Genomic DNA, 27,918 nt, shown 5'->3' with positions numbered 1-27,918 from the left:
AGCTGTAGTTATCAGCCACTGACTGAAACCTTTAATATACTGGAAAAATCTTGAATCCATGTTCCTGACACTTTGTTTTAGCGAGTCAGTGTACCTGAGTATTGCTGTGACTCGTCCCAGCATCCGTTGGAAAGAAATCGTGTGGCAAGCTCTTATTAAAGACCCCCTTTTTTAATGGACTGCCTAAAACAATATGGCCAGTAAGCATGTTAAGCCGGCCGCTGTGACCGCGCGGCGCGATGCTGCTATGGTCGCAGGTTCGAATCCTGCCTCGGACATGGGTGTATGTGATGTCCTTAGTTTAGTTAGGTTTAAGTAGTTCTAAGTGTAAGGGACTGGTGACCTCAGATGTTAAGTCGCATAGTGCTTAGAGCCATTTGAAGTAAGCATGTTAGCGTAAATACCAATACAGGCCTTTTCATTGAATTGGAGAAGCTGTCATTTTCACAACAGAGAGAACTGGGCCTGCTTAGATAAAGTAATCTTAGTTTTAATTTGAAAGCAATGGAAATATTTCTGCATGATGGTTTTGCACGTCTTTCATGTTTTAAACCGCCTTACTGAAAATTTTTGTTTATAACGTAGAATATCACTTCTGAATGCCATTCCTTGGGCTAACATCGAACTGAAATAGTAAGAGAAACTGTAGGTTTATCCACAGTTACTCATTTCAAAATACTATTTTATACTAAGAAAAACTACTTTTTCTCTGTTTTCTATATTACTTTACGTTTAGTGTTATTAATCGGTTCTATATGTATTCTTCAATATGCAAGTAATTAAAACGTTAATTGATTACAATAATTAAATAAAGATATTGACAAAACGCGTGTGCGTATCAACAAAAACACACTTATAATAGAACAAATTTAAATCATAAAGATTTTCCAGTTTCAGTCCCATCAGCTTCATTTCAAAAAAGAATCACTCTGTCAAACATACGGAATGTTCGACATATCCACAGTATCGATAGCTCACAGCTAACAAACACAATGGTTGAAATATCGATATTTCAGATAATTTTTCCATTTCTGTGCGGGATGCGTGTTCGGATGGCGTACCTGGCAGCTCACTGTCCGCGGGTTCAGATCCGGGTTCGAATCTAGGTCCAGTAGAGTGTTTTAAATTTTCACATACACTCACGTAACGTTTCACCGATCGGTCGCATATATTTCTGGTTACATTATTGCAAAATCGCTAAGTGCAGCCACTTGATGTACAAATTTCGCATTTACGTTCAAGACATTGACAGCAAAACAGTAGCTGCATTTGTTGCATTTCTGCTACGGCACTGCGTGTGCACTTTCCATCGCCGCTCAATTCGGATATGACATCAAGAGTCTAGTTCTTTGAATCTTCTCTTGGTCCTAAACAGAGTGGGCACGTGAAGCCGTTTTCGACTGCTCCTTCACGGCCTCATAAATCTTTCTCACAGTTCCGACGAGAACCCTAAATATGTACATTCTCCTGAGTAGGATGAAATCGCGTGCAATCATATAAAGGGAATGCGGAAGCTGCTAGACAGGAAGAATACTCTACTCACAGAGAATGCAGAATGACGCGGAGTCTCGTCTGCAGTTATCTGACCGGCCAGCTGAATTAGGAGGCAGTTTCAGTTGCAAAGCGCAGATAATATTTGCGAAAGTCGCGATTCCTCTCATACTTTCCTTATATTACGAAGTGGAACGCCCTTTGTAAGCTCATTCATATCCGATGCACGAATAATCAGAAACGATTTTGCACCGTTCAGAAAGGCAATTTTCACCAAACATTGCGATGGCAAGAGAAAAAATGAAATTTAACGTAATTAACAATGCAGCAGAAGGTATGCTTCTGAGTTTCGAAACTTCTGTTGTTGAAACATCTCCCTGATGGAAAAGCCGAACAACGGCGGGAACTCGAAAGTTGTGACGTCAGCGAGAAGAACGCGTTGGGTGTAACAAACTCGTTGTGCTGTGTGGTCGTTACGAGATTGTTATTTAAGTACACACAAATCAGTGTTATTAAGTTGTGATCGCATGAGTTTAACGCAACATAATACACCTTTATGCAATTTCATCCTCATTACATTATACAGTGTTGCGTGGCAAAAAGTAATTGTAATTCAAGTTTCCTGGAGACGATGTAATGAGACAGACATTGCTTTATTCAATTCCAAGGCAGTATTTCGCAATTCTTAATTATTCGTTGGTAAGTTTCGTTCTGAATGTACTTTAGTAATGTATGTTTTAGATTATGGCATATTATTGTTTGACGGATCACTTGGCTTCAATACATTACGATTAATGTACTTCCTGCTCATTTTTCAGGTGTGTCGCAGTCATTTCAGAGGTAGCGACAGTAAGTAGGAAGTATGTACCACTGACGGAAAAACCATAGCTGCTCCACTTTCAGAACCACGACTTGATTCAAATGTCGTGACAGCCATTTTTTCTAGCTGTCCAGCCTACCTATCTTCGGATGCAGGACCATCCCCAGAGGGACCAGAAGAAGAAGAAAGGAGCGCGTTGGAGGCAGTAGTATTGCGGGAAAGCGCAAAGAATAGTGTAGCCGAACATAATGAGTTTTTAATAAAAAAAATGACAGATAACGTAAAGTCTTTACAGAAGAATTGGATGAAAATAGTGAAACAAGAGTGTATTTTTTATTTGTATCGATCTCTCGGTGTAGTCCTGTTACTTAGTGTATACTGTGATTCGTTATCATTTGAAAGTGGAAGTCTATTCAAAAGGAGTTTCGTTAAATAAAATTCTTGTCACTGAACTTGTTCTGGGAGTTGTACCGGTAACAGAAAATTGTGTGGATACAACCGACTGTGATTTTCATGCCTTAGTGTTTTTGTGTAAAAATATTATTTGGAAAGTTGTGAATGTTTTACTAAACAACTGCTGTACCTTTAAAAATGTCCCAGATGTTCCTAACAATTCATACGCACAAAAATAACGCATTTTTTTCAAAGCCGTCAGTAGCTATGTTTACAAATGTGCTAGTGGTGTTGTCTGAAAGCCCACGAAGCTGAAAAACTCCATGGTCCCACCGCCACGCTGACATCCTCGCATCCTGACGATAATTTACGCAGCGATGAGTATATCTGATCGCTAACATGGCAGTCAGAGCCTAATGGCGGATTTTCTCGTCTGTAATGGTATGGCCATTGTGCTAATGACTCGACAGCTGTTGCGCCCATTACTTGGCAGCTTCGTGACTTGGCAGCTCAGCGCACATAGCAGCTTGGCACGCAATGCCTCACAAATGAGATGACCATCATTTCTTTTCCTCTTATCCTGTCTCGCTTTACGTAGCTCCTTCCTTTGCCCTTATACTGATAATCGTAAAGGGGGAAACAGGCATCCAACTTAGCAGCACTTCCGGGCAGATAAAAATTCCCTTGAGATTCCTGAAAACGATTGAGGGAGGAACGAAAATGTCGCTTGGTAGCTCACACGGTTGTGTGGCCAGCTGTACGTGTGCTTCACATTTATTCTCGTTAATTTTCACGTTTCACCATTTGGTATCGGCATGCTATAGCATGCTCTGCCTAAGATGTTCCAAAACGTTGCGCATAGAAACGGGATTCTTCCGGAGCTCATACCTCGGTTTCTATTAGTGGTAGGAAGGGAGGGTGAAGTGTTTTGCATGGCCCTTGGGCTAGGGACCATTTGTATGCCCAACACAAGGATCGTCTTAGTGTCAATATCCTACAGTACAGGGCCAAAATATGAATATTACACACTTCCTCCCACTTAGGCAAATGAAGCAAACTGGTTGGTTCTTTTTGTATTTACTGTGGTCTACGGTGGACCTTAAGGGGCTCATGGAGGCACCTTTAGTTCATGGGCGGTTCTTTGGAAACAACCCCACCCCCCAAAAATGTTTTTTTAAATCATCTTATCGTACCAAAAGCCAGGAACGGATTCCAAGACGGCTCTGAACACCAAATGGCTGACGTTTTCACTATATATTCGTAAGATCCAGATCTCTAACAAGCTTGAAATTGACTTAATATCTTTATCCGTTTCCAAGAAGCAGAAGTTCAAATTCACCTTCACATGCATGTAAAATACGCACGTAAAATACGGTGGGAGGCTAACACGTACTTTATAATGTGACGTAGCACGGAGAAATACGCCTCCGTCACCATCAGCATGGTTTCGGGAACCGCATGTTGCAGTACTGAAGTACATCCGAAACTTTTTTGCACGTAAAATCCGGTCCGAGGTGTAAAATTAGTTTTACTTTACTTCAGTTTCAATTACGTAAACTATCTAAATTTTATTTTCACATGAGTTACATGCCCTGCTGCGCCGGCCGGTGTGGCCGTGCGGTTCTAGGCGCTTCAGTCTGGAACCGCGTGACCGCTACGATCGCAGGTTCGAATCCTGCCTCGGGCATGGATGTGTGTGACGTCTTTAGGTTAGTTAGGTTTAAGTAGTTCTAAGTCCTAGGGGACTGATGACCACAGATGTTAAGTCCCATAGTGCTCAGAGCCATTTGAACCATTTTGCCCTGCTGCAGCAGGGAAAAGACTGGAATCAGCGGAAAAATGCTCTATCGGAGCACAGAAAATGCGTATATGTTCCTGTTTATTTAGGACTCTGACTGAAAAGTGGCGTATTAGCTGCCTTATTCTACCTTTCTCGGAACATTTAAAAACTTTCCCAAAAATTTTGGCATGCGAACATATTCGCGCTTTAACATGCGGAAATAGAAAACAGTAGTAGTAGCAAAGAGACAGAAAAGTAATAAATACTGGATGATAGTAGACCGCGGTTGGTGTATAGGAAGAACAAAGGTGACAATAGCAGTATGAGAGAAGAAGAGGGATAGAGTGGCAGCGGAACGTAGTTGACAGTGACAGAACAGTGCCAGGAAAAGAGTAGAGGAGGCAGGAGGCAGTGCCGGAGGGGGTGGGGAATGAAGACAAAGTGGAAGTAGGCGAGAGCCAGTGATAACGAGAGTCAGTCTGTGACCATGTCAACGAGGAAGAGGAACCTGAAGTGAATGATAGTGAGAACATGTAGCAGCAATAGGAAGAAATGAGTGAGACACTAGCAGTAAAAGAGGGGAAGACGGAAGCAGTGACAGTGAGAGGAGATTGTAATAGTAGGACAGAACGAAGAGGACTGTGGCTATATACACAATGACCGAGAGATACAGAGAGATACGGAGAGATAATGGCAGTGAGGTGGGCTGAATGTGTGAGTGAGAATGGGCAAATGGGAGTGGATGTGGAAGACCGATTTACAGCGATGGGCTTGTTGGTGTGTGTGAGTGAATTAGCTATAGTTAAGGAAGCTTGTTTGAGTTGCATGTTAAAAGATGCGCGAGAATATGCTCACATGTCGAAATTTTTGGGCACGTTATTGAAGGTGCTGAGGGAGGTAGAATGAGGCAGCTTGTACCCCACTTTTCAGTCAGAGTCTTTTAATGAACAGGAACATGCTTGCTTTTTTTTGTAGCCGACAGGACCACTTTTCTGCTGTTATTTACTTTCATGACATTGCTTCTATTCTTGTAGCATTTAAGTGTGCTGTAATTTTTCAAACCTCACTATGTTTGTAAAATAATCGACCGTGTATGGCGCTGTTTGTCGTGTCTGTCAAATATAGAACGTGTGTGAGAGAAATTTTGACTGACGGAACATTTGAAAAGATGGCGAGCGTTGTGTATTTTGACGTTTCGCCGCGTATGTTTAATGAAAGAGGGTTTTATTAAAATTTATCTCACTGTATCATTAGTTGCCACAACTTTGGAAACTACGATCAAAGATAAAAACAAAAAGACACTGACAATTAGCAAAACTGTAGAGGTGTCGCGTATTTCCCAGCTATATTCTACGAGGTTAAGAGGAAAATAAATACTCTACGCACAACATACAAGCGCGAGTGCAGTAAAATAAAAAATAAAAAAAAATCAAGCCTCTCCGGTTCTTCCACGAACGATGTAGACTACATGTTCCCACATTGTGCTATTTTAATGAACTGTCATTAGAGGACCGTGCAGAAGAGAAAAAAATTCGTTTACTTATGTCTTCTCTTTCAGTGTGATGGGGGAAGTAACTCAATGCTTCCACTTGTAGCCATTCCCAATAAGTCAAAATACAGCATACACGAACAGCGCCTGCTTCAAACGTGAGGTCAAACTGACGAACTTTTTAGACTGTGTAAGGGCTTATTCGGCAACAACTAGATTCGAGCGAGTTGGATAAGTATATGCACAGGGGCCTATATATTTATCTACAGTGACAACATTTGACATTTTGTTTTTTCAACTATTTCTACATAAAAATGTGTCACTGCTGTGTTTGTGTTACTCTGTTCTCTTGCATATCTATCCAAACTGCAAGTCGAGTTGTGTGTTTTACACAATGTGCTAGTGAAATAAGCGCGTCATATTATCCTGCATTAAGACAACTGGCTACTACCAATTAAACTCTCATACCGTCGTATTCCAGAGACACTGTGAGACCTCCTTTACCTGTTTTGGTGAATAACAGTAAACGTTTCATTCAGAGTGAGTATAATGTAATATTCACTCGAAAGTCAAAATTTTATGATTTTAATTATTCCAAGATTACATACAAGAGATCTTATTTTATTAGAACTATATCGTCTTTCTTCCACTTTTAATACGTTTAGGTCGAATTCTATTTCAATTTGAAAGACTTAATAATAATATTTATTTTTATTCTACTAGAAGTAATCACGATATTAAGGAGTCTACCTTCTCGTCACAGATTCCACCCACCATCAGTTTTTCCCAATACTACGGACGAGCCGTCGTCCTTCCTTATGAATGAGTCATTCCTTTTTTTTTAACATATCCTGTACGTATACTGTGCCTCCATACTACAGCCATTGATAGATCTGCGCCAAGTTACTGGACAGAACTGATCAGAGTACCTTGTCTACTTACGCAGTCTATGGAAAAATTTCTTTTCATAACAGACTCAGGGACAGGAAATGAATCCAACAACTTTATCCTTGATAGTCTGAAGAACGGCATACCTTTTAAAAAAATGTATCACCTTTTTTCACAAAATCAAATGTTAACATTTATTTCCTTAATTCAACCAGAATGTTTAACTGTTGAGACTAATAGGAGCTTACGAGTCACTAAACTCATCAAACAGTTTGACTGCGCTGTGCGCTGCCTAAATGAGCTACTTAGTTGACATTTAATCCTCTGTTGCGGAGGAGCGAACTGCTCACTTTGGCTGGAAAGGGATTATCCTGTCGTCTTGTTTAAGGCACCATCTCAAACTTTACTTAACGTGACTTCCGGAAACCTCAGACGTCTGCACTGCTTCCGCCAGAATTCCGTTTCAACAGAGCCGCTCCCGCCCCGCGACACAAATGCTTATTCTGAATATCAGTGTCGAGGCGAGGTAGTCAAAGTCTGAAAAAGTAAATTTTTGTTTGTTGACGTACTACGAGAACAGTTATAAGAATCGGACATAAAAGGGTAGCAGTGGTTGAGGATGGAATGAGATGGGTTTGCAGCCCATCCCCAATGTTATTCAAAATGGTTCAAATGGCACTGAGCACTATGGGACTTAACATCTGTGGTCATCAGTCCCCTAGAACATAGAACTGCTTAAACCTAACTAACCTAAGGACATCACACACATCCATGCCCGAGGCAGGATTCGAACCTGAGACCGTAGCAGTCGCGCGGTTCCGGACTGAGCGCCTAGAACCGCTAGACCACCGCGGCCGGCAATGCAGACTGGCAATAGCAAGAAAAGTGTACAGAGAAAGAGAAAGAGAGAGAGAGAGAGAGAGAGAGAGAGAGAGAGAGAGAGAGAGAGAAATTTTAACGATAGAAAGTCTTTTCTGAAGGTATTTAGAAGTAGCGTGGACTTGTCCTGAACTGAGGCGTGGACGATAAACAGTTAGTTCAGACAATAAAAGAACAGAAGTTTTTGAAATGCGATGCTACAGAAAAATGGTGAAGATTAGGTGGGTGGATCGATTAGCTAATGGTAACGTATTGAATCGAATAGGGGAACAAAGAAATTTATGACACATGTCGAGTAAAAGAAGGAGTCTGATAAGGCCACATACTAAGGCATCATGGAATCAATTTGGTAATGGAAGGGAATGTGGAGGGTTAAAATTATAGACGGGGACCGAGGCTTGATTGATGGCAGTAGGCTGAAATGGACGTAGGCTACAGCAGTTATGAAGGTTGCATAAGCACAGAATGTACTAGAGAGGAGAGCTGCATCAAACGAGTATTCGTACTGAAGACCACAGCGAGAACACCACCAAGACGAGAAATTTAATAGGTCAGAAACTATCTACGGAACAGCATTCTGCCGATAAAAAATTTAACTATATCTTCACTTTCTGTTTCCCCAATCTACGCATAACGATTTCCGGCACAGTTGTGAAAAAAATTGTCTTTTACCAGTAGCAGAATCACCGAGGGATGGAAACAAAACAAACTCCTGGCCTGTTCAGGGATCTTGTGGAATTGCCTTCCTGTTGTGAAGCACCAAGTGTTCATCTGCATGACGTGGATGGGCTGTATATGCTGACCAGACTAGAGCATCCTGGTCGTTGGATAAAACCTACACTGAAAAATATTCCGTCAGAGTAAGGAATTAACACCTAGACTCGACATGCGGAAATTTCTTCCCCGCCTGCCTTGAAACGTATTTGCTTCAAAGCTGAAACACATCAAGTGAGGCAGAATTCCAAAGGGAAGAAGGTGTACCCAGTATCTGTGCGATTGTTTCCAGGTACTTTCATAAATGCTTCTTTTTTCGGTCTCTGCGAATTCCAAAGCAGAGAGAGAGAGAGAGAGAGAGAACCTCTACAAAACCTGTGCACTAAACACATAGGCGTCGCAAACCGTTTTGCTGAACGTGTGTGCTTTTGCCTCTGAACAAAGGGAAGGCACTCTACTGAGCGCTTGCTGGGGAAGCAGGTAAACATAAAAGACACGGCCCACCTGTGTAAACGCAATTTCACGCTGGTAGAACCACGCAAACAATAGTACTGTGCACGGAAAAATTTAATAGGGGGAGATAAGGCGTCAGTTCTACCTGCTGCTGAATAAGCCTGCCTCTCTCTCTCTCTCTCTCTCTCTCTCTCTCTCTCTCTCTATCTCGTATACATGATGAGTGTAAATGTCAAACATTCTAAGTGCCAAATCTCTCATCTGTAAGGAGAATCAAAAAACAGTCTCTTTTTGTACGTAACTTATTTGCATCCAAAAAATTGAGAAGGTGTTTTGATACCACAGAGTTACATTGCTCAACGCATCACCGCAAAAAGAAAGACACGTTTGGAAATAAATACTTCATTAAGAATGTTCTGAGTGCCGCACCAGAAAACTGACTGGTTCTAAATGCCAAAAAGAAAGTTTTTACAAGTTGATTCTTGCAAGGAAGAAAACAAATAGCGCCGCTACCGATTTCGAACGGACAGGTTAATCTTCGGACGACTGTTCACGTTTAAATTACATTTGTTGTCTACATTAGTTGTTTGCCTTTTTTTCGACAACTAATGTAAACAACAATAAAATTAATATAAACGTGAACAGTCAGTCTGTTCGAAACCAGTTGCGGCGCCACTGGTGTAGATAACCACCACTATTGACATCCGCTGGTTGCTGTTTCCTTCTTTGCAAGAACCAAATTGTATTTTGTACACAGCCATTGTCTCAAAAACCTGTTTCCGAAATAATAGTGGGGAAGTAGTTTTTGTTCCTCGTGACACTAACACTGAGGCACTACCTTTTATTTTCGATAGTACACGTACAAAAATACAACACTAGGTTTTTAACTAGTAGAACACAAGTCAACAAAAACTGTTTCTCGTATGTTCCAAATTATCGTATTCCAGAGAGAAAAACATCCGTCAGTAGATGGAGATCTATTGACGGATTTTTGAAACACTTTCTCCATGGTCTGCAAGCTGGATCAAGTTTAGCGACATGCAACAGAGTACCGAGAGCACAACAGCACTGACAACTTTTTATGGGAAAAAAACCTGCGCTCAGAACATTTTCTATTTCCATTTTTGAATTGTCTGAGGTATAAAAATTCGTCAAATATTTCTATAATTTCATCGTTCAGTTTTACTACCTTGCTACAGACATACTGACTGTGCATTATTTTGGTAGTACTGTAAGTAATCTTCCGCTTGTCTGACCACAAAACCACAAACCGAGCGAGGTGGCGCAGTGGTTACACACTCGACCGCATTCGGGAGGACGACGGTTCAATCCCGCGTCCGGCCATCCTGATTTAGGTTTTCCATGATTTCCCTAAATCGCTCCAGACAAATGCCGGGATGGTTCCTATCAAAGGGCACGGCCGACTTCCTTCCCCGTCCTTCCCTAATCCGTTGAGACCGATGACCTCGCTGTCTGGTCTCCTCCCCCAAAACAACCAACCAATCTGACCACAAGTTCTGTCTGCCTACCAGCTCATCTGCACAGATCGTCGGACGGGTAAAAGAAACCGATGTACTTCGGTAGGGCTCACTCACCTCATTTCTCGCGTACGTCAATCATAGATCAGCTATTGTCTTCCATAACAACTGATTGTTTGAAAGCAAAAATTACTGTGTTGATGGAGTATCGTACTCACTGGTTGAGACAAAGTCGCAGTCGCGCACAAGACCTGCAACTATTGCGTGAATATTGATAACGCCTATTCTTCACAGCTTTATTTCGTTTCTAATATCAAAGCTCGTATGTCGTCAATTGTTTTGTTTTTTTTCGCATTTTGGGCACAGCCCATCATCAGAACATGTGCTAAAAACATAATTTAATAAACGTTCTGGTTGCACTTCGATGACAATTATGATCTTTTTGGCAGATACCCTGTGATGAGGGCTATGTCCGAAACAAGTACACAAATAAAATTTTTTATCATCGAGTGGTTACTGTTGCGAGGCAATCAAATACAGCGGTGGAGAGAAGGCGTATTCATTATTAATCTCCAGGCCTACAGTCATACTTGCTCTTTTAATTTTCTCCAGTGTTTGTTGAAATTATTCTGGATAAGACAGTGACATCTGGAAGTCTAAAGTTAACTTGATGATCCGAAGACATCTTCCGTGGCTGCATAAAATAGATTTGGTGACACTGAATCACCCTTTAAAGCCACATTGACTGCTAACCGACTGTAACTGTTCCAAAAATAGGGAAAGGTTTTTCAGAGACCGCTGTCAGTCTCAAAACTCGTTGACAAATTACTTAATGAAGCAACAAGTTTCGAGGTAAAATTCTCAGCTTCAGGCTACACCGGTAATACAAAAACATTTAACAAAAGTACACATAGGTACTAAAGTTGTTCTGTACAGTCTTGGCATGTTCTGTGGTCAGTCTGTGAAGAAAGATAAGAATAACGTAATGTGATGGAATATGCAGTTCTTACGTTGGTTTACTGTTCATTAAAAATATTTAAATAATCACTCACTTTGTTAATACAAAACGGATGTATTTTTTATGTGAACAGCAGACCGACATACGAAGTGAATATTTCTTCAAATTACGTTGTCCTCTTTATCCACAGAGTGGCAACACAGCACATAGCAAGAGTGTACAGAGCAAGTTTAATATCTATGTGTGCTTTTGTTAAATGTTTTTATTCTGACATTGTTGCCTGAAGATCAAATTTACACCTCGAAACATGCTGCTTCACTAAGTGAATCAACAAATTCTGTGACTGGTAATAGCCTCTGACACACCTTTTCATAGAGTCAACTTGCCTAAATCCTTTCTCAGTTCTGAACTTTCCACTCTCTCGATGTAATCTTTCAGCACTTTGTAAGAATAATTTTAAAGTCTCCAGACAACAGAGTAGGAGGGGGGGGGGGGGGAGAGAGAGAGAAATACATGGCTATTTCCTAAAAAGGCATCGAAGGGACAGGGGGAGAGAGACAGCTGTCTAGAATGCAGACGTCTGGGCACCGGGAGACCATGGAGAGCGTTTCACATGCATTGCTGTGCACTACACTACACTACACTACAGTTGGTTGTCACTCACCTCGTCCTTGCCCTTGACAATACACATCTTGACGTCCTCGTCCGGCGAGTACCACGTCAGACGCTGAAACAGAAGGAGAAGCTTTTGTTAGTGGTGGCAAGATCATTAGAAAAACCACGCAGTTGAGGCCTGTAAAAATGGAAATGCCGTGTGGCCAGGGCCACCCGTCGGCTAGACTGTTCGCCTGGTGCAAGTCTTTCGAGTGAACTTGCGTGTCGATGGCGATGAAATTATGATTATAAGGACAACACAACACCCAGTCCCTGAGCGGAGAAAATCTCCGACCCAGCCGGGAAACGAACCCGGGCCTTTTTTTTTCATTTTGTTCGGTATTGTTCGTTGCGTTTGGTCTGGGCGGACTTCACAAGACATCCGTTCAAGTTGATCGTTGATTCCTTTACTCATTTTTTTTTATTACAGAGGGTAAGCGGCCTTCTGACCAAACACGCTGAGCTACCTGCCGGCATCCGTTAGGTACGACATTCCGTCGCGCTGACCACTGAGCTACCAGGGGATGGACAGCTGAGGTCTATGATGCCTTGCAACAAACCAACTGCACCAAATTTTCGTGTCGACGGGTGGAGTTCGTGCGGGTTGCAGGCCGTGCAGTAACACGGGCACGCCTCGCTGTCTCGTGGGATTTCGCAGCCAACAGCGCGCCGCCGGGAAAAACGCGGCCTAGTTGACGCCCTTGGCAGGCAAAGTTGTTTACTCGCTGGGCCAGCCTGCAACATCACCTCTCCCATGTTCTGTATCTCTCCTACTCTGTTTTAGCGTGAAAACATTTATACTTTCGTTGGTCGAAATTTCTTGCGTGACAAAAAACCGTCAGATCTGAATCGCTAAAACAACGCTGCAGAATTTTTAAGCAATTTAAAAAAAATAACATTTTGACCATTTTTATTATTACATTTTTATTATTAGATTGCAAAGTCAGACTAAAGAAATTCTTAGTTTATAAAACCGCTGACCTTTAAACTCCCTGAAAATCGTGAGCTGAACTGTCTTTTTCTTCTTCTCCCTCCTCCTCTACATCGTTACTGTTGTCCTCTTCATTTATAAGACGGTCTTCACTGTCATCGAGAGCGTTACTTATGTCGCAATTATTGAAAGGTTTAACAATAATACCTTCTATCACTCTAGACCACGACTGTTTTGTCCACTGATACATTTGTTTGATTAAAGGTTGTTTTAAAGCTCCTGTCGGCGTGAATTCATGTTGGGTTTCATCCATCATCCATTTATTCCATTCCTCCAACAGATAAAATTTAAATTGTTTATTTATTGAGACATCAAAAGGTTGCAATTGTGAGGTAAGTCCACCCAGAATAACAGCAAGCTCTGTATTTCCCTGTCTCAATTTCACTTTCACAGAATTTTCCAAATGACTGCTAAACCGATCTAGCACAAGAAGATAACTCTTCTTCAATGAAACACCTTTCCTTCTCTCCCACATTCTGTTAATCCATAGTTTTCTTTCCAGCTTCGTCCGTCCAACACTTGTCATGTACATGAACAACAACACCTGGCAGTATTTCAGAAGGTACTGGCATTGTTTTGCGCTTGATCACTGGATTAAGTTTAGCACCATCAGCACGACGTGAAAGGACAACGGTGTAGTGCATCTTTTTCTGGCCATTTGTTTTCGCAGTTACTGTTTTACCACTTTTCATGGCAACAGTTCTGTTACTCAGCACATCAAATGTCAGAGGAGTTTCGTCCACCCTTATTATTCGGCTTAGTTCCAAACTGGTTTTCTTTCAGTGTTGAATAATAAAGATATGGAAAGACATTTTCTCTTCATAGTCTTCTGGCATTTTCTGAGATATATTGGTTTTGGTCCTCATGCTAAGTACAGGGGCCTTCATAAACCTGTAACACCAACCAACTCCACCCTCGAAAAAAATTTGGAAATTTGTGGTTAGGTCTTATGGGACCAAACTGCTGAGGTCATCGGTCCCTAAGCTTATGCACGACTTAATCTAACTTAAAGTAACTTACGCTAAGGACAACAAACACACACACACACACACACACACACACACAAACACACACACACACACACACACACACATGCCCGAGGGAAGACTCGAAGCTCCGACGAAGGGAGCCGCGCGGACCGTGACAAGACGCCATTGAAGTCTTAAGTTCTACTGTAGCGCTAGCTTACGAGCGTGTATTTGAATCATTAATTCCAATGCCATTTTGATGGTGTCCTAGAATCTATTTCAATAAATCTTTTAGTTTTGGTCAGTTTGCATTCAGACATCTATTTGCATGTTCGCGCATTTAGTCTTCCTCTTTTTAAAAAGTTCTTTACTAGCCCATCAATCGCGAATGGTTTTTTCTGTTAGTGGAGGGCCAGAATGCCGCTCATATGCTATTACTTTCCATTTATAGCCCGCGTCATACGAATATCTTATTTTTTCCATTACGAAAATAGCTACTAACAAAAAAATTGTACTGTTACGGATAACACAAATCACTTTCAATTCATGTTCACTGGCAATGTTGACTGCAATGTAGCATCATAGACTAGACAGTGTTCTGGGTGTGTGGTGGCGGGGCAGGAGGGAGGCAGTGTTACCGTGCTTGTGAATCTCCGCAACTCATGTTCGTCGCATCGGTGCACTGCTGCTGCCAGTTAAATTCAATGTTTGCATATACAGTAGGATTAGGTTTCCCGAGGTATCGAATATATGGCCATTTTTAAGACTAGCGGGAATTTTAAATCAAACACTGGATATTTTTATATTAATTTCGAGTATAAGGCGATCTGAAGTTTCGAGGTTATTTTCAGAAGAAAAAAAGTGTGTCTTATACTCCGCAGCCGCGCGGGATTAGCCGAGCGGTCTCAGGCGCTGCAGTCACGGACTGTGCGGCTGGTCCCGGCGGAGGTTCGAGTCCTCCCTCGGGCATGTGTGTGATTGTCCTTAGGATAATTTAGGTTAAGTAGTGTGTAAGCTTAGGGACTGATGACCTTAGCAGTTAAGTTCCATAGGGTTTCACACACGTTTGAACATTTTTTATAGTCCGTAAAATTCGGACAACGCGCAAACAGTGGTTGAGCCCACTACGGATAGATCATTTCTGCACAGGTATCTCGCGTAATATTGATGAAGTCATCGTACCAATGAAGGCGCATGTACGTGATTGTTACAAATTACATTTGCGTAAAGTTATAAATTGGCGTAGCGTGGAAATGCTTTTAGCTAGAACATTGCTTCTGGGGTCATTGTAATGAGTATGCGGAGTTTTAATGGGACCTAAAGGCAGACAACACAAATTCAAGAGTAAATAGGTATTAAACTGAAAATTACAGAGTAATGAAAGGTGTCGTATAACTGGTAAATATGTTCGGAATTACAGAAAACGCAGTTCAGAGGAAAGCTCGCTTCGGAAGGAATCCGAAAAGTCTAAAACGTCCAGCGCCACGCGAATGCGAGCGGTACAGTAGCTTCGAAAAGCAAATGATAAAAACGGTATTTCGCGATTACGTAGCTGGCACACCGCGTAAATAGCGGCCAACGACAGGATTAACTTGAGATTTATCTGTTCTGTAACCACCGCACTACTTTGTGTAACGACTGTACTAAAGATACTGATACTTAAATTACACAATAATAAGAAACACTTATTATAAATTTATCCCAACGTTTTCACAAAAATATTATTGCCCAATCTGGTACTGCGCGCACATTTTTAATATATATATATATATATATATATATATATATATATAATTTTAATTTTAATTTTATTTACTTCGGTTTTCGGTAACATTGACCCCACGGCCAGCAATAGTTATAACTGTACAGAATTAAAGTAAAACGAAATAATAAAGTTAGGTTTGTTGATACAATAACACACGCAGGAACTTCAGGAAGTCGTCTCACGCTAACACCACTAAGCGAAAAGTGTGGTCCATTGACAGCAGAACGTTTCCGGATTTCCTGCAGACACATTTCTGCTACAGTACGAATGACAGGCGCCATCACAGTGTGAGAGTGAAATGGCAACTAGAAACGCACTCTTAAGTTGAAATACGGAGGACAGTACGATTCTTGTGTGCAAAACGTGTGAATTGCACACAAACTGAGCGTGAAACTCTGACAGTATATGACTAAAAACGATGTCGCGTCCTGCCATAGTGAAACGGTGCCAACAATTTGGCCAATGATGCACAGACACCATCCCATTTCCGTCTTTTCGGCAAGTTGAAAACTGATTCCCGAATGTCTCCGTGAGCAAGAAGCGGACTGCTGTCGTCGAGGAACTAAACAACATTTGTAGAACGATCCGACCGTTGTTTACAGATGTTTGGTGACTATGTTGAAAAATAGTGTCATGCATCTGTGTCACTTTGAAACGTAGTGCAGCATTCAATGAAAGTTACTTTGCCTGCCACCAAAATGTGTAGCTTATCTATTGAAGTCTCCTCGTACTAAAGAGATTTCGTTATGCTAAGTCTACTCTGAGGAGACGAAAGTCATGGCACACTTCCTAACTTCGTGTAGGATCTTCTTTTGCCCGGCGTAGAACAGCTACTCGGCATGTCATGGACTCGACAAGTCGATGGATGTCCCCTGCAGAAATGCTGAACCACGATACCTCATAGCCATCCGTAATAGCGGAAGCGTTGCCAGTACAGGACGTTGTCCACGAACTCATCTCTCGATTATGTCCCATTAATATTAGATGAGATTTGTGTCGGACGACCTGGGTGACCAAATCACCCGCTAGAACTGTCCAGAATGTTCTTCAAAACAATCCCGAACAACTGTAGCCCGGTACATGGAATTGTTGTGTGGGAATATGAAGTCCACAAATGGCTGCAAATAGTTTCCAAGCAGTCGTACATAACCGTTTATATTAATGATCGGTTCATTTGGACCAGAGGACCCAGTCCATTCACTATAAACTCAACCCTCACAGTTATGAAGCCATACCAGTTTGCACGTTGCCCTCAGTCTTTGGCTTCGTGGGGTCTGCGCCAAACTCGAACCGTAGCATCAGATCTTACCAAATGAAATCGGGATTCATCTGACCTGCCCACGGTATACCAGTCGTCTATGTTCAAAAATGGTTCAAATGGCTCTGAGCACTATGGGACTTAACATCTGAAGTCATCAGTCCCCTAGGACTTAGAGCTACTTAAACCTAACTAACCTAAGGACATCACACACATCCATGCCCGAGGCAGGATTCGAACCTGCGACCGTAGCAGTCGCGCGGTTCCGGACTGAAGCGCCTAGAACCGCTCGGCCAGCGCGGCCGGCAGTCCTCTAGGATCCAACCGACACGGCCACGAGCCCAGGAAAAGCGTTGCAGGTGGGTCTCGTGCTATTAACAAAGCATTCGCGTCGTCTGTCTGCTGCCATTGCCCAAAACGCCAAATTTTGCCGCGCTGTCCTAACGGATACGTTTGTCGTACGTCCCAGATTAATTTCTTCAGTTATTTCACAAGCGTTGTTGGTTTGTTAGCACTGACAACTCTAAGCAAACGCCGCTGCTCTTAGTCGGCCACTGTGGTGTCTGATGGGAGGCAATGCTTGAAATTTGGTACTTTCGTCACACTTTTGACGCTGTGGATCTCGGAATATTCAATTCCCCAACGATTTCCGAAATGGAATGTCCCATGCGTCTAGCTCCAGCTACCAATTCGCGTTCAGAGTCTGTTAATTCCCACCGTTTCACATGAATCAGCTGGGTACAAATAACAGCTCCGCCATTGCACTGCCCTCTCATGCCTTGTGTACGCGATACTGCCTTCACGTTAATGTCGCTGTACCATGGCTTTTGTCACCTCAATATATTCTAACTACAAAATATGTGGCCATTGGCCAGCCACATCTGCTCAGGCACAAATATAGTTTGTTCCAATGCCGCAGGCGCTCCTCTAACCGTGTCACGTCACGCGTCGAGCATCGCTAGTACGCCCCGTGTTATGTAAACATTACTGCGACGAACTACAACACGGCTGCTGGCACGCCGGCCTCTGGCAACCGGCACCAGGAGCGCCAGCGTCACTCTCCAGCAGCGCGCGCATCGCCGACTGCGGCGCTGCCATCGCCGGAACTGCGTTGCATCCGCCGTCACGTGAAAGCCGAGTGCAGCGCGGTAACATTCCCCCAGCTGCCTATAAAGAAGCCGCTGGAGCAGAAGCCGGCAGCAAGCAGACCAGTTCATGCTCCGGGTCAAACGCCGACTCACTGCCCATCACTGGCAGTTGACAATGGCCGTGCCACGCCGATCCGCTGGTCATCGCTTACGGAGCTTCGCCCTTTCAACGCTCGTCTCCTCCGTGCATCCATGGAAGATACGCAACTGCATCAACAGCGATCCGTCAGTCTTCACCCTTGGTGCCTCGCCTCCTTGGACGCTGCCTTCCCCAGATTTGGTGTCCCCGGAACTGGTATTCTTTTATGTGACCTTGTAATTGACAAGGGATTTCAGATCGATTCCGTATTTCTGGATTTCCGGAAGGCTTTTGACACTATACCACACAAGCGGCTCGTAGTGAAATTGCATGCTTATGGAATATCGTCTCAGTTATGTGACTGGATTTGTGATTTCCTGTTAGAGAGGTCACAGTTCGTAGTAATTGACGGAAAGTCATTGAGTAAAGCAGAAGTGATTTCTGGCGTTCCTCAAGGTTGTCTTATAGGCCCTTTGCTGTTCCTTATCTATATAAACGGTTTGGGAGACAATCCGAGCAGCCGCCTTATGTTGTTTGCAGATGACGCTGTCGTTTATCGACTATTAAACCAAACAAACTGCAAAACGATTTAGAAAAGATAACTGAATGGTGCGAAAAGTGGCAGTTGACCCTAAATAACGAAAAGTGAGGTCATCCACATGAGAGCTAAAAGGAATTCGTTAAACTTCGGTTACACGATAAATCAGTTTAATCCAAAAGCCGTAAATTCAACTAAATACCTAGGTATTACCATTACGAACAACTTAAATTGGAAGGAACACACAGAAAATGTTGTGGGGAAGGCTAACGAAAGACTGCGTTTTATTGGCAGGACACTTAGAAAATGTAACAGACCTACTAAAGAGACTGCCTACACTACGCGTGTCCGTCCTCTTTTAGAACACTGTTGCGCGGTGTGGGATCCTTACCAGATAGGACTGACGGAGTACATCGAAAAAGTTCAATGAAAGGCAGCACGTTTTGTATTATCGCGAAATATGGGAAAGAGTGTCACAGAAATGGTACAGGATTTGGGCTGGACATCAATAAAAGAAAGGCGTTTTTCGTTGCGACGGAATCTTCTCACGAAATTCCAGTCACCAACTTTCTCCTCCGAATGCGAAAATATTTTGAGACCGACCTATTAGGGAGGAACGACAACCAAGATAAAATAAGGGAAATCAGAGCTCGTACGGAGAGATATAGGTATTCATTCTTTCCGCACGCTATACGAGATTGGAATAACAGAGAATTGTGAAGGTGGTTCGATGAACCCTCTGCCAGGCACTTGAATGTGATTTGCAGAGTATCCATGTAGATGTAGATGTAACTAGCAGTCACCGTCATAACATTATTACGAGCCAGGTCACGATAGACTTGACACCGCGTTCATACCAGATCAGGAGGAACCTTTTCAGTTGCATTTATCGTTAAGTTACGTTATATTCTCTACTGTGTTAATAAAGTGTCATACGCAACCCTGAAACTCAGCAGTTAAGTCTCATAAGATTTCACACACATACGTTTAGTACCATGAGTGGCAGGCTGTACACAATAAATGATAAGGTCATCAGTCCCTAAGCTTACACACTACTTAACCTAAATTATCCAAGGACAAACACACACACACCCATGCCCGAGGGAGGACTCGAACCTCTACCGGGACCAGCCGCACAGTCCATGACTGCAGCGCCTATGACCGCTCGGCTAATCCCGCGCGGCACTAAACTCACTAAAGCTTTAAAAATAAAATAAACTTTAGTAACGTTCTAAATCATCATTCCACATATCTACATGTTTATTTATCAACATAGTCACACTGGCGAACGAAACATTTCTCCCAATGACAGACCTATTTGTTGATAACGTCACTGTAGACTGTTTCACTTTGATGACGGAGCCACCACCTCATCTCTGCTTGCACCGTTGATCACTATCAAAGTGATGTCCTGGAATATAATTTTTCAGTTTTGGAAGAAAAAAATATCAAATGTGACCAAGTTAGAACTATGTGTCGGATGATCGATGACATCGATACCAAGGCGTCGAATTGTTGCAGATGTAGCGCTCGTGTGTGGTCTAGCATTTTCACGTCGAAGCAGAGGGTGCTCCCTGTGTGGACAAACTCTTCGAATACGAAACTCGATTACAGCACACTGCTTCTCACGCACAGACAGAGTTACATTACACACCGCCGTGCTGCATGCTACGATTCGGAGCGCTCTAGCGGCAGACGGCTACAGATTTGTATGCATGAAATATAAAGACGTAGAATGTTAATAAGATTTGTTTCATATAAAAAGCTTTAAGAGTTTTCGCATAAAAAATTCGGAGACACACTTTTCGGCACGCTCTCGTACTTTTTACATATACACATAGCAGTTCATTAAAAAAGAAAACAAAAATACGAAGGTACAATGCATTATTCCAACTAGACTGTCTCCATAAAATTACTTTAGCCAAGTGAACTTACAGTAACGAAAAAGTGGAAACCGCGTGATCAGGCCAAGAAGACCAAATGCCGTTCATACTCACTCCCTCGCCATGCTGGGGCATGGAGTCAGTGCACCGCATTCACGGCCGTTGCCGGAAGTTCCTACAATGGAACCGCTACCTCTCAATCAGATAGCTCCCTAGTTGGTCTCACGAGGCTGAGTGCATCCCAGTCCAGTCCTCCCACCAAATAAAAGTCTCTGGCATTACCAGGACTCTAACCTGGGCCCGCAAGGATGGTTTTTTAGTTGACCATTCGGCTATGGAGGCGGACGGACTTAAAGCGCAAAGTTTAAATCTGTATAATATTCTCCTTTACTCTTATTACGTTTAACTATGAAGAACAGGTTGGAAGCGGTTTCAACGAAACTCGCTAACTGTGCCGCTAGACTGACTAGCACTCGGAACTTCGGCCTTTGTGGTCTGCAGGGAAACACTACACCGACTGAGTTATCCAAACATATTTCATGGCTCACTTTCACAGCTTTATTCCCATCAAGTTTTCACACACGGAATAGTTTCATACAATAGCGTACGACTGCATGACAACAGACCGAAACGACCCGACTATTTTCTCTCGCCAGTAGTCTACCACAATCTCACACGGCCAAACGATCTTTCACCAATGACGGTGTCTTCAAACTACCGAATAAACTCAGCTGTTAATACGATACGATAGTGCATCGCCTGTATTCAGAAATACGATGCAGGCATGCATATCTGAAGGAACAGGCACTGCAACGACTACAGTCGTTATGAAATAGATCGAATGTATCCGCAGTTGCGAATATGGACAACCATCAGCTGTATAATGGAATGACGACAATGAAAATATATGCCAGACCGGGACTAGAATTCGGATTTCCTGCTTATCACGAGCGGGCGCCTTACCATTAGGGTATCCGAGCCAGACCCACACTTCCATATGTCGTCAACCATGTTTCTACAAGCTGAGTCGTACACGCATTGTGTACACTACTGGCCATTAAAATTGCTACTCCAAGAAGAAATGCAGATGATAAACGAGTGTTCATTGGACAAATATATTATACTACAACTGACATGTGATTACATTTTCACGCAATTTGGGTGCATAGATCCTAAGAAAACAGTACTCAGAACAACCACCTCTGGCCGTAATAATGGCCTCGATACGCCTGGGCATTGAGTCAAACAGAGCTTGGATGGCGTGTACAGGTACAGCTGGCCATGCAGCTTCAACACGATACCACAGTTCATCAAGAGTAGTGACTGGCGTATTGTGACGAGCCAGTTGCTCGGCCACCATTGACCAGACGTTTTCAATTCGTGAGAGATCTGGAGAAGGTGCTGGTCAGGGCAGCAGTCGAACATTTTCTGTATCCAGAAAGGCCCGTACAGGACCTGCAACATGCGGTGAGCATTATCCTGCTGAAACGTAGGGTTTCGCAGGGATCGAATGAAGGGTAGAGCCACGAGTCACAACACATCTGAAATGTAACGTCCACTGTTTAAAGTGCCGTCAATGGGAACAAGAGGTGACCGAGACGTATAACCAGTGGGGCACCCCATACCATCACGCCGGGTGATACGCCAGTATGGCGATGACGAATACACGCTTCCAATGTGCGTTCACTGCAATGTCGCCAAACACGGAAGCGACCATCATGATGCTGTAAACAGAACCTGGATTCATCCGAAAAAATAACGTTTTGCCATTCGTGCAATCAGGTTCGTCGTCGAGTACACCATCGCAGGCACTCCTGTCACTGATGCAGCGTCAAGGGTAACCGCAGCCATGGTCTCCGTACTGATAGTCCATGCTGCTGCAAACGTTGTCGAACTGTTCTTGCAAACGTCCCATCTGTTGACTCAGGGATCGAGACGTGGCAGCACGATCCGTTACAGCCATGCGGATAAGATGCCTGTCATCGCGACTGTTAGTGATACGAGGCCGTTGGGATCCAGCATGGCGTTCCGTAATACCCTCCTAAACCAATCGATTCCATATCCTGCTAACAGTCATTGGATCTCGACCAACACGAGTACCAATGTCGCGATACGATAAACCGCAATCGCAATAGGCTACAATCCGACCTTTATCAAAGTCGGAAACGTGATGGTACGCATTTCTCCTCCCTACACGAGGCATCACAACAACGTTTCACAAGGCAACGCCGGTCAACTGCTGTTTGTGTATGAGAAATCGGTTGGAAACTTTCCTCATGTCAGCACGTTGTAGGTGTCGCCACCGGCGCCAACCTTGTGTGAATGCTCTGAAAAGCTAATCATTTGTATATCACAGCATGTTCTTCCTGTCGGTTAAATTTCGCGTCTTTAGCACGTCATCTTCGTGGTGTAGCAATTTTAATGGCCAGTAGTGTATATTCCCATACAGGGGAGACATATTAATTGAAAGACGCTTGTCCGGTGCCGGGGGGTAAGTACGATATTCCTGTGCCTGCGTTGTTCTTAAGTATGGCGCAATGTTTCTTTGGATATGCAAGTTTGGGTCTAGACGTGAAGCGTGCTCGGATAGCCTAATGGCAAGGTGATAAGCGAGAATTTCGGGTTAGAGTCCCAGTCCGGCACAAATTTTCACTGTCGTCATTCCATTGTGATGGTTGTCCGTGTTCACAACTGCGAATACATTTAATGTACAGCTGTTGATATGTTCATCTGCTCACTATCTCTCGCACTGATGTACGACTGACAAGTTTTGAAATAATCTGTGGAATCGGATCACTTTGAGAGCAAGCTGGGCTCCTCTACTCCGGGTAAGTGAACCAGCTAAATGAAACTGTGACAAAGCTGAACACGAAGATTATTGTATACTGGTGAAAGAGAAAATGTCCTCCACAAATATCTTTTCGGCGCTTGCTGGTAATGTTAATGATGTTTGACTTTTCTTGTAGTTCTATTTCCCTCCCTATCTCGCTGGATGTTCATGGGCATGTTGGAGAAAATAATTTCCACAAACATGCTAAGGAAAACTGCTCATTGCACCACCACAAGCAGCCAACGAAATAGTGAAAGCAGTAATACTGTTGGGCTTTTGTGTTATGTACATAATTATTAAGAAAATGTTGCCTGCGTTCACAGGAGAAATATACCTAAAGTAAAACTGCGTCGATGCGAGCACGAAGTGCTCCTAGAACCAATGCAAAATTAACACTGGAAGTTGTCCTGTGCATTGATGGCACGCAGTGGTAATGTGATGGACACAGACGTAAAGTTCCGAGAGTTAGCGACACAAAATATGTGCATAACATCGGAGATACAGCCACAGGCTGAATAAATACTGCGGACGCAATGACCCCCACCAAAAGTCTGGTCGAGGCGGTCTTATAGGCTAACCGCACAAATCCCACGCTCCAGAGAAACTCTGAACAGATTAGTAAATCACAGCTGGAATAGTATCTGGAAAACACTTACTGCCGGTACCCAAGATGGCTTCAGAAAAAGAAGGGAAACAGATTCAATATTAACTACTGACATCTTGGCTGCAGTAGGCCGACGCAGCATCCTCACGGAAGTATTCCACAATATCTCCACTTTATTGATAACATCCATATTCCTACACCAACACATAAGCTCCGCGGTCTTAGTATCCCAGATACCTTAATCACAGAAATCTATTAGCTGTCCCACACTCGTTGGGAATATATTCTGTTAAGGAATGAGAATAGTGTGTGCGACGGCAATAACAATTGCTGAATATCTTTTGATAGACTCTTAATTTAGAAATAGCGCAAGTCAAACATACATTGACGGCTAAGGCGTCGTGTTCTTGTAGCGTGGAATGTCTAATCACCACAGTGTAATAATCAACTGGCGTATAGTAGGAATCACTTAGGACATATTGTCAATAGACAATTCTCTCCTGTTCTTAGGAGAGGGTCTGACGTGTGGGTCACCGATTATGATCAAGTTTTGCTAGGACGTTCTCGATTTAAAATAAACAGATACGTGTTTCCATTTTTTTTTTTTTTTGCTAGATACTCCATAGTTTTTGAAAAAATTTAGGTCTAATTTAATGACGGGAAATCATATTTTCAATGCTATACATCGGAAGATCCCCTAAAAAACCTTTTTTTAAATTAATTTAATATGGTGTCCATGGTTAATAATGTTCGAGTTATTCACGTTTCGTGGTTCAAATGGTTCAAATGGCTCTGAGCACTATGGGACTCAACTGCTGCGGTCATAAGTCCCCTAGAACTTAGAACTACTTAACCCTAACTAACCTAAGGACAGCACACAACACCCAGCCATCACGAGGCAGAGAAAATCCCTGACCCCGCCGGGAATCGAACCCGGGAACCCGGGCGTGGGAAGCGAGAACGCTACCGCACGACCACGAGATGCGGGCTCACGTTTCGTGGTTCCCTGTTGTATTTAAGGTACCCGCCATTCTAAGCGACTAGTAGAGTAAGATCTGTGTTCGAGCGTTCGAGGCATTAGGCTGCCAAACCACTAGTCCGTGTTCGATTCTCGGTCGTGGCTTATTTTCCATTCGATATTTTTTTCAGTGTACCTGATAATATTCTGATATTCGAAATATCTTTGTTTGTCTTTTTTGAAATAAAACATAGGGATGTGTGATTAATAATCCAATAAGTGATCCTGATACATGGCGGACGACGAGAGGTCTTCCCTAGATGATTACACTCAGCCGAACTGCACCGTGAAAGTGATACCACCGAAATGTACCTCTCTTTGTCAGCCGAGTAAGTTTAGTTTTTCCGACAGGTAACGAATTTTATTGCACAACTTCAAAATCATGTGGCATCAAAGCAGAGTAGGGCCGACAATATCTAAATTCATGCGTTTGTAACATTACGTTTGGACTGCTTCTAAGCTAAGTCTGCCACCAAGCTTTTGCAACACACACCATTAGACGAAGAGTTAGGGTTACGCAATAATATACTCTAGGTCTATTTTTGTACTATGTATCACGACGAAAATAACTGTCTATACATCATACCATACTTATTTGTTTGTTAATATCTCCCGATGTTTTACTTTAACAAAATGCAAAGAAAAGTTTCAGAATATTATGAGATACGCCGAAATAAATATCAAATGAAAAAAAAAAAACACGACCAAGAACGGAATACGGGAAAGCAGTTTGGTAGTCTAATGCCATGACCGCACGACCACCGACGTCACTCTGCTAGACGCAGAATGACGGGTCCTCGAGTTACAATACGAAAACATAAAAACGTTAATAACTCGAGCATTATTAACTTTGGACACTATACTATACTAATTTTAGATGATCTTTTGATGTATAGCAATGGACTAAGGAGTGTCTAGCAAAAGGCCGAAACACTTGTCTCTTTATTTTCAATATAGATTGCCCTTGCAAATCTGGATCGCAATCGGTAACCTGCATGTCAAAACCTCCCCTTGTCAGGCTTTAGATTAGATGATTAGATTAACGTGTCAGGTTAATAAAAAGTGCCTATACAAGATATTACATTACACAAAATATTACATGTCACTTATTATTTTTAATATTTTTCTTTGTGGGGGTTGCGGAAATTACCCCCTTACTATATTGAAAAATTCATCTAATGAGTAGAAGGAGTTGCCATTAAGAAATTCTTTTAATTTCCTTTCAAATGCTATATGGCTATCTGTCAGACTTTTGATGCTATTACGAAAGTGACCAAAGACTTTTGTGGCAGCTTAATTTACCCCCTTCTGAGTCAAAGTTAGATTTAACCTTGAGTAGTGAAGATCATTCTTTCTCCTAGTGTTCTAGCCATGTACACTGCTATTACTTTTGAATTCGTTCGGATTGCTAATAACAAATTTCATAAGTGAATATATATAATGTGAGGCTACAGTGAAGATCTCTAGCTCTTTAAATAAGTGTCTGCAGGATGATCTTTGATGAGCTCCAGCAATTATTCTGATTACACGCTTTTGTGCAATGAACACTCTTTTACTCAATGATGAGTTACCCCAGAATATGATGCCATACGAAAGCAGAGAATGAAAATAGGCGTGGTAAGCTAATTTACTGAGATGTATATCGCCAAAATTTGCAATGACCCTAACAGCATAAGTAGCTGAACTCAAACGTTTCAGCAGATCCTCAGTGTGTTTTTTCCAGTTCAACCCCTCATCAATGCACACAGCTGGAAATTTTGAATATTCTACCTTAGCTACCGATTTCTGATCGAAGTCTATATTTATTAATGGTGTCATTCCATTTACTGTGTGGAACTGTATATACTGTGTTTTGTCAAAGTTTAATGAGAGCCCATTTGCAGAGAACCACTTAATGATTTTCTGAAAAACATCGTTTATAATTTCACCAGTTAATTCTTGTCTGTTGGGTGTGATAGCTATAAAGTACCAGCTTTGCATCTTCGTGAATACAGAATGTCAAGTCATTATGATATATTAAGAACAGCAGAGGACCCAAGACCGAACCTTGCGGCGCCCCATTCTTGATTGTTCCCCAGTTTGAGAAATCACCAGTTAATTTTTACAGACAGATGGAATGTGCGCCGCAGTACAGAAGACGGACTGGAATGGTGAATACCGCAAGTAGAGCGCTCAGTGAAGCGGTTTGGGCTGGTGAGCTGGCGTACTTCAATAGTTCCAACAGACTGATGTCTGTGGCACCGCAGGCTGTACTGTGATCGCCAGCCCGTGGTGCGCCCAGGCCAGCGTGCGTGACATGGGCTGCTCGTCTACAGCCGGTATCATAATAAATGAGAAAACACCCTCTGGATCACAGTTTCTATTATTAACGAATACCAGTTTCGATCTGCCCCTCAGATCATTAGTCTACAGTGATATGAAGGACAAAAAACTTGAACTGTTGTCATTCATACCACTGTTGACAAAACTACACCTTGCGGCGCCACACCTGATGGTTATCTGCAGGGCAGATCGAAACCGATAGTCGTTAATAAAAGATATTCTCATGCAGATGGATTATTTTCATTTACCATAACTGAGAGCACGGACTCTTAAGACACTGCGTCAATTATGAAATCAGTATGATGTCTAGATTCCTTACCTAAATGTATTATGCCAATGTGGATACCGTGAAATAATCACTGTTCAGTATCTTTATATCGTCGTTTCCCTGTATTCAGGTTTTTATCCCCCATCCCACACGAACTATGACCTAGCTTGCGTGCGTCTATGATACCTCTGAGTGGTTTTTCTGAAAATCTGAAGGAAAACCTAACTGAAACTGAACTTTGAGTCGGTC

The 27,918-nt window shown here is 42.6% G+C and overlaps 1 protein-coding gene across 4 annotated transcripts in view; it reads right to left on the bottom strand.

Moving 5' to 3' along the window:
• Positions 1-27,918, bottom strand: part of LOC126484579 (semaphorin-1A) — an 893,741-nt gene that overhangs the window by 100,169 nt on the left and 765,654 nt on the right. For all 4 annotated transcript variants that reach the window (XM_050108140.1, XM_050108141.1, XM_050108142.1 and 1 more), the window contains exon 5: positions 12,008-12,070. In XM_050108140.1, coding sequence (XP_049964097.1) covers positions 12,008-12,070 — 63 coding nt within the window. The remainder of the gene's footprint in view (positions 1-12,007; positions 12,071-27,918) is intronic.

This window comes from Schistocerca serialis, chromosome 6 (assembly GCF_023864345.2).
Source record: "Schistocerca serialis cubense isolate TAMUIC-IGC-003099 chromosome 6, iqSchSeri2.2, whole genome shotgun sequence".
In the NCBI taxonomy this organism is placed as follows: Eukaryota; Metazoa; Arthropoda; class Insecta; order Orthoptera; family Acrididae; genus Schistocerca; species Schistocerca serialis.
This window is presented reverse-complemented; position numbering and strand designations above follow the sequence as displayed.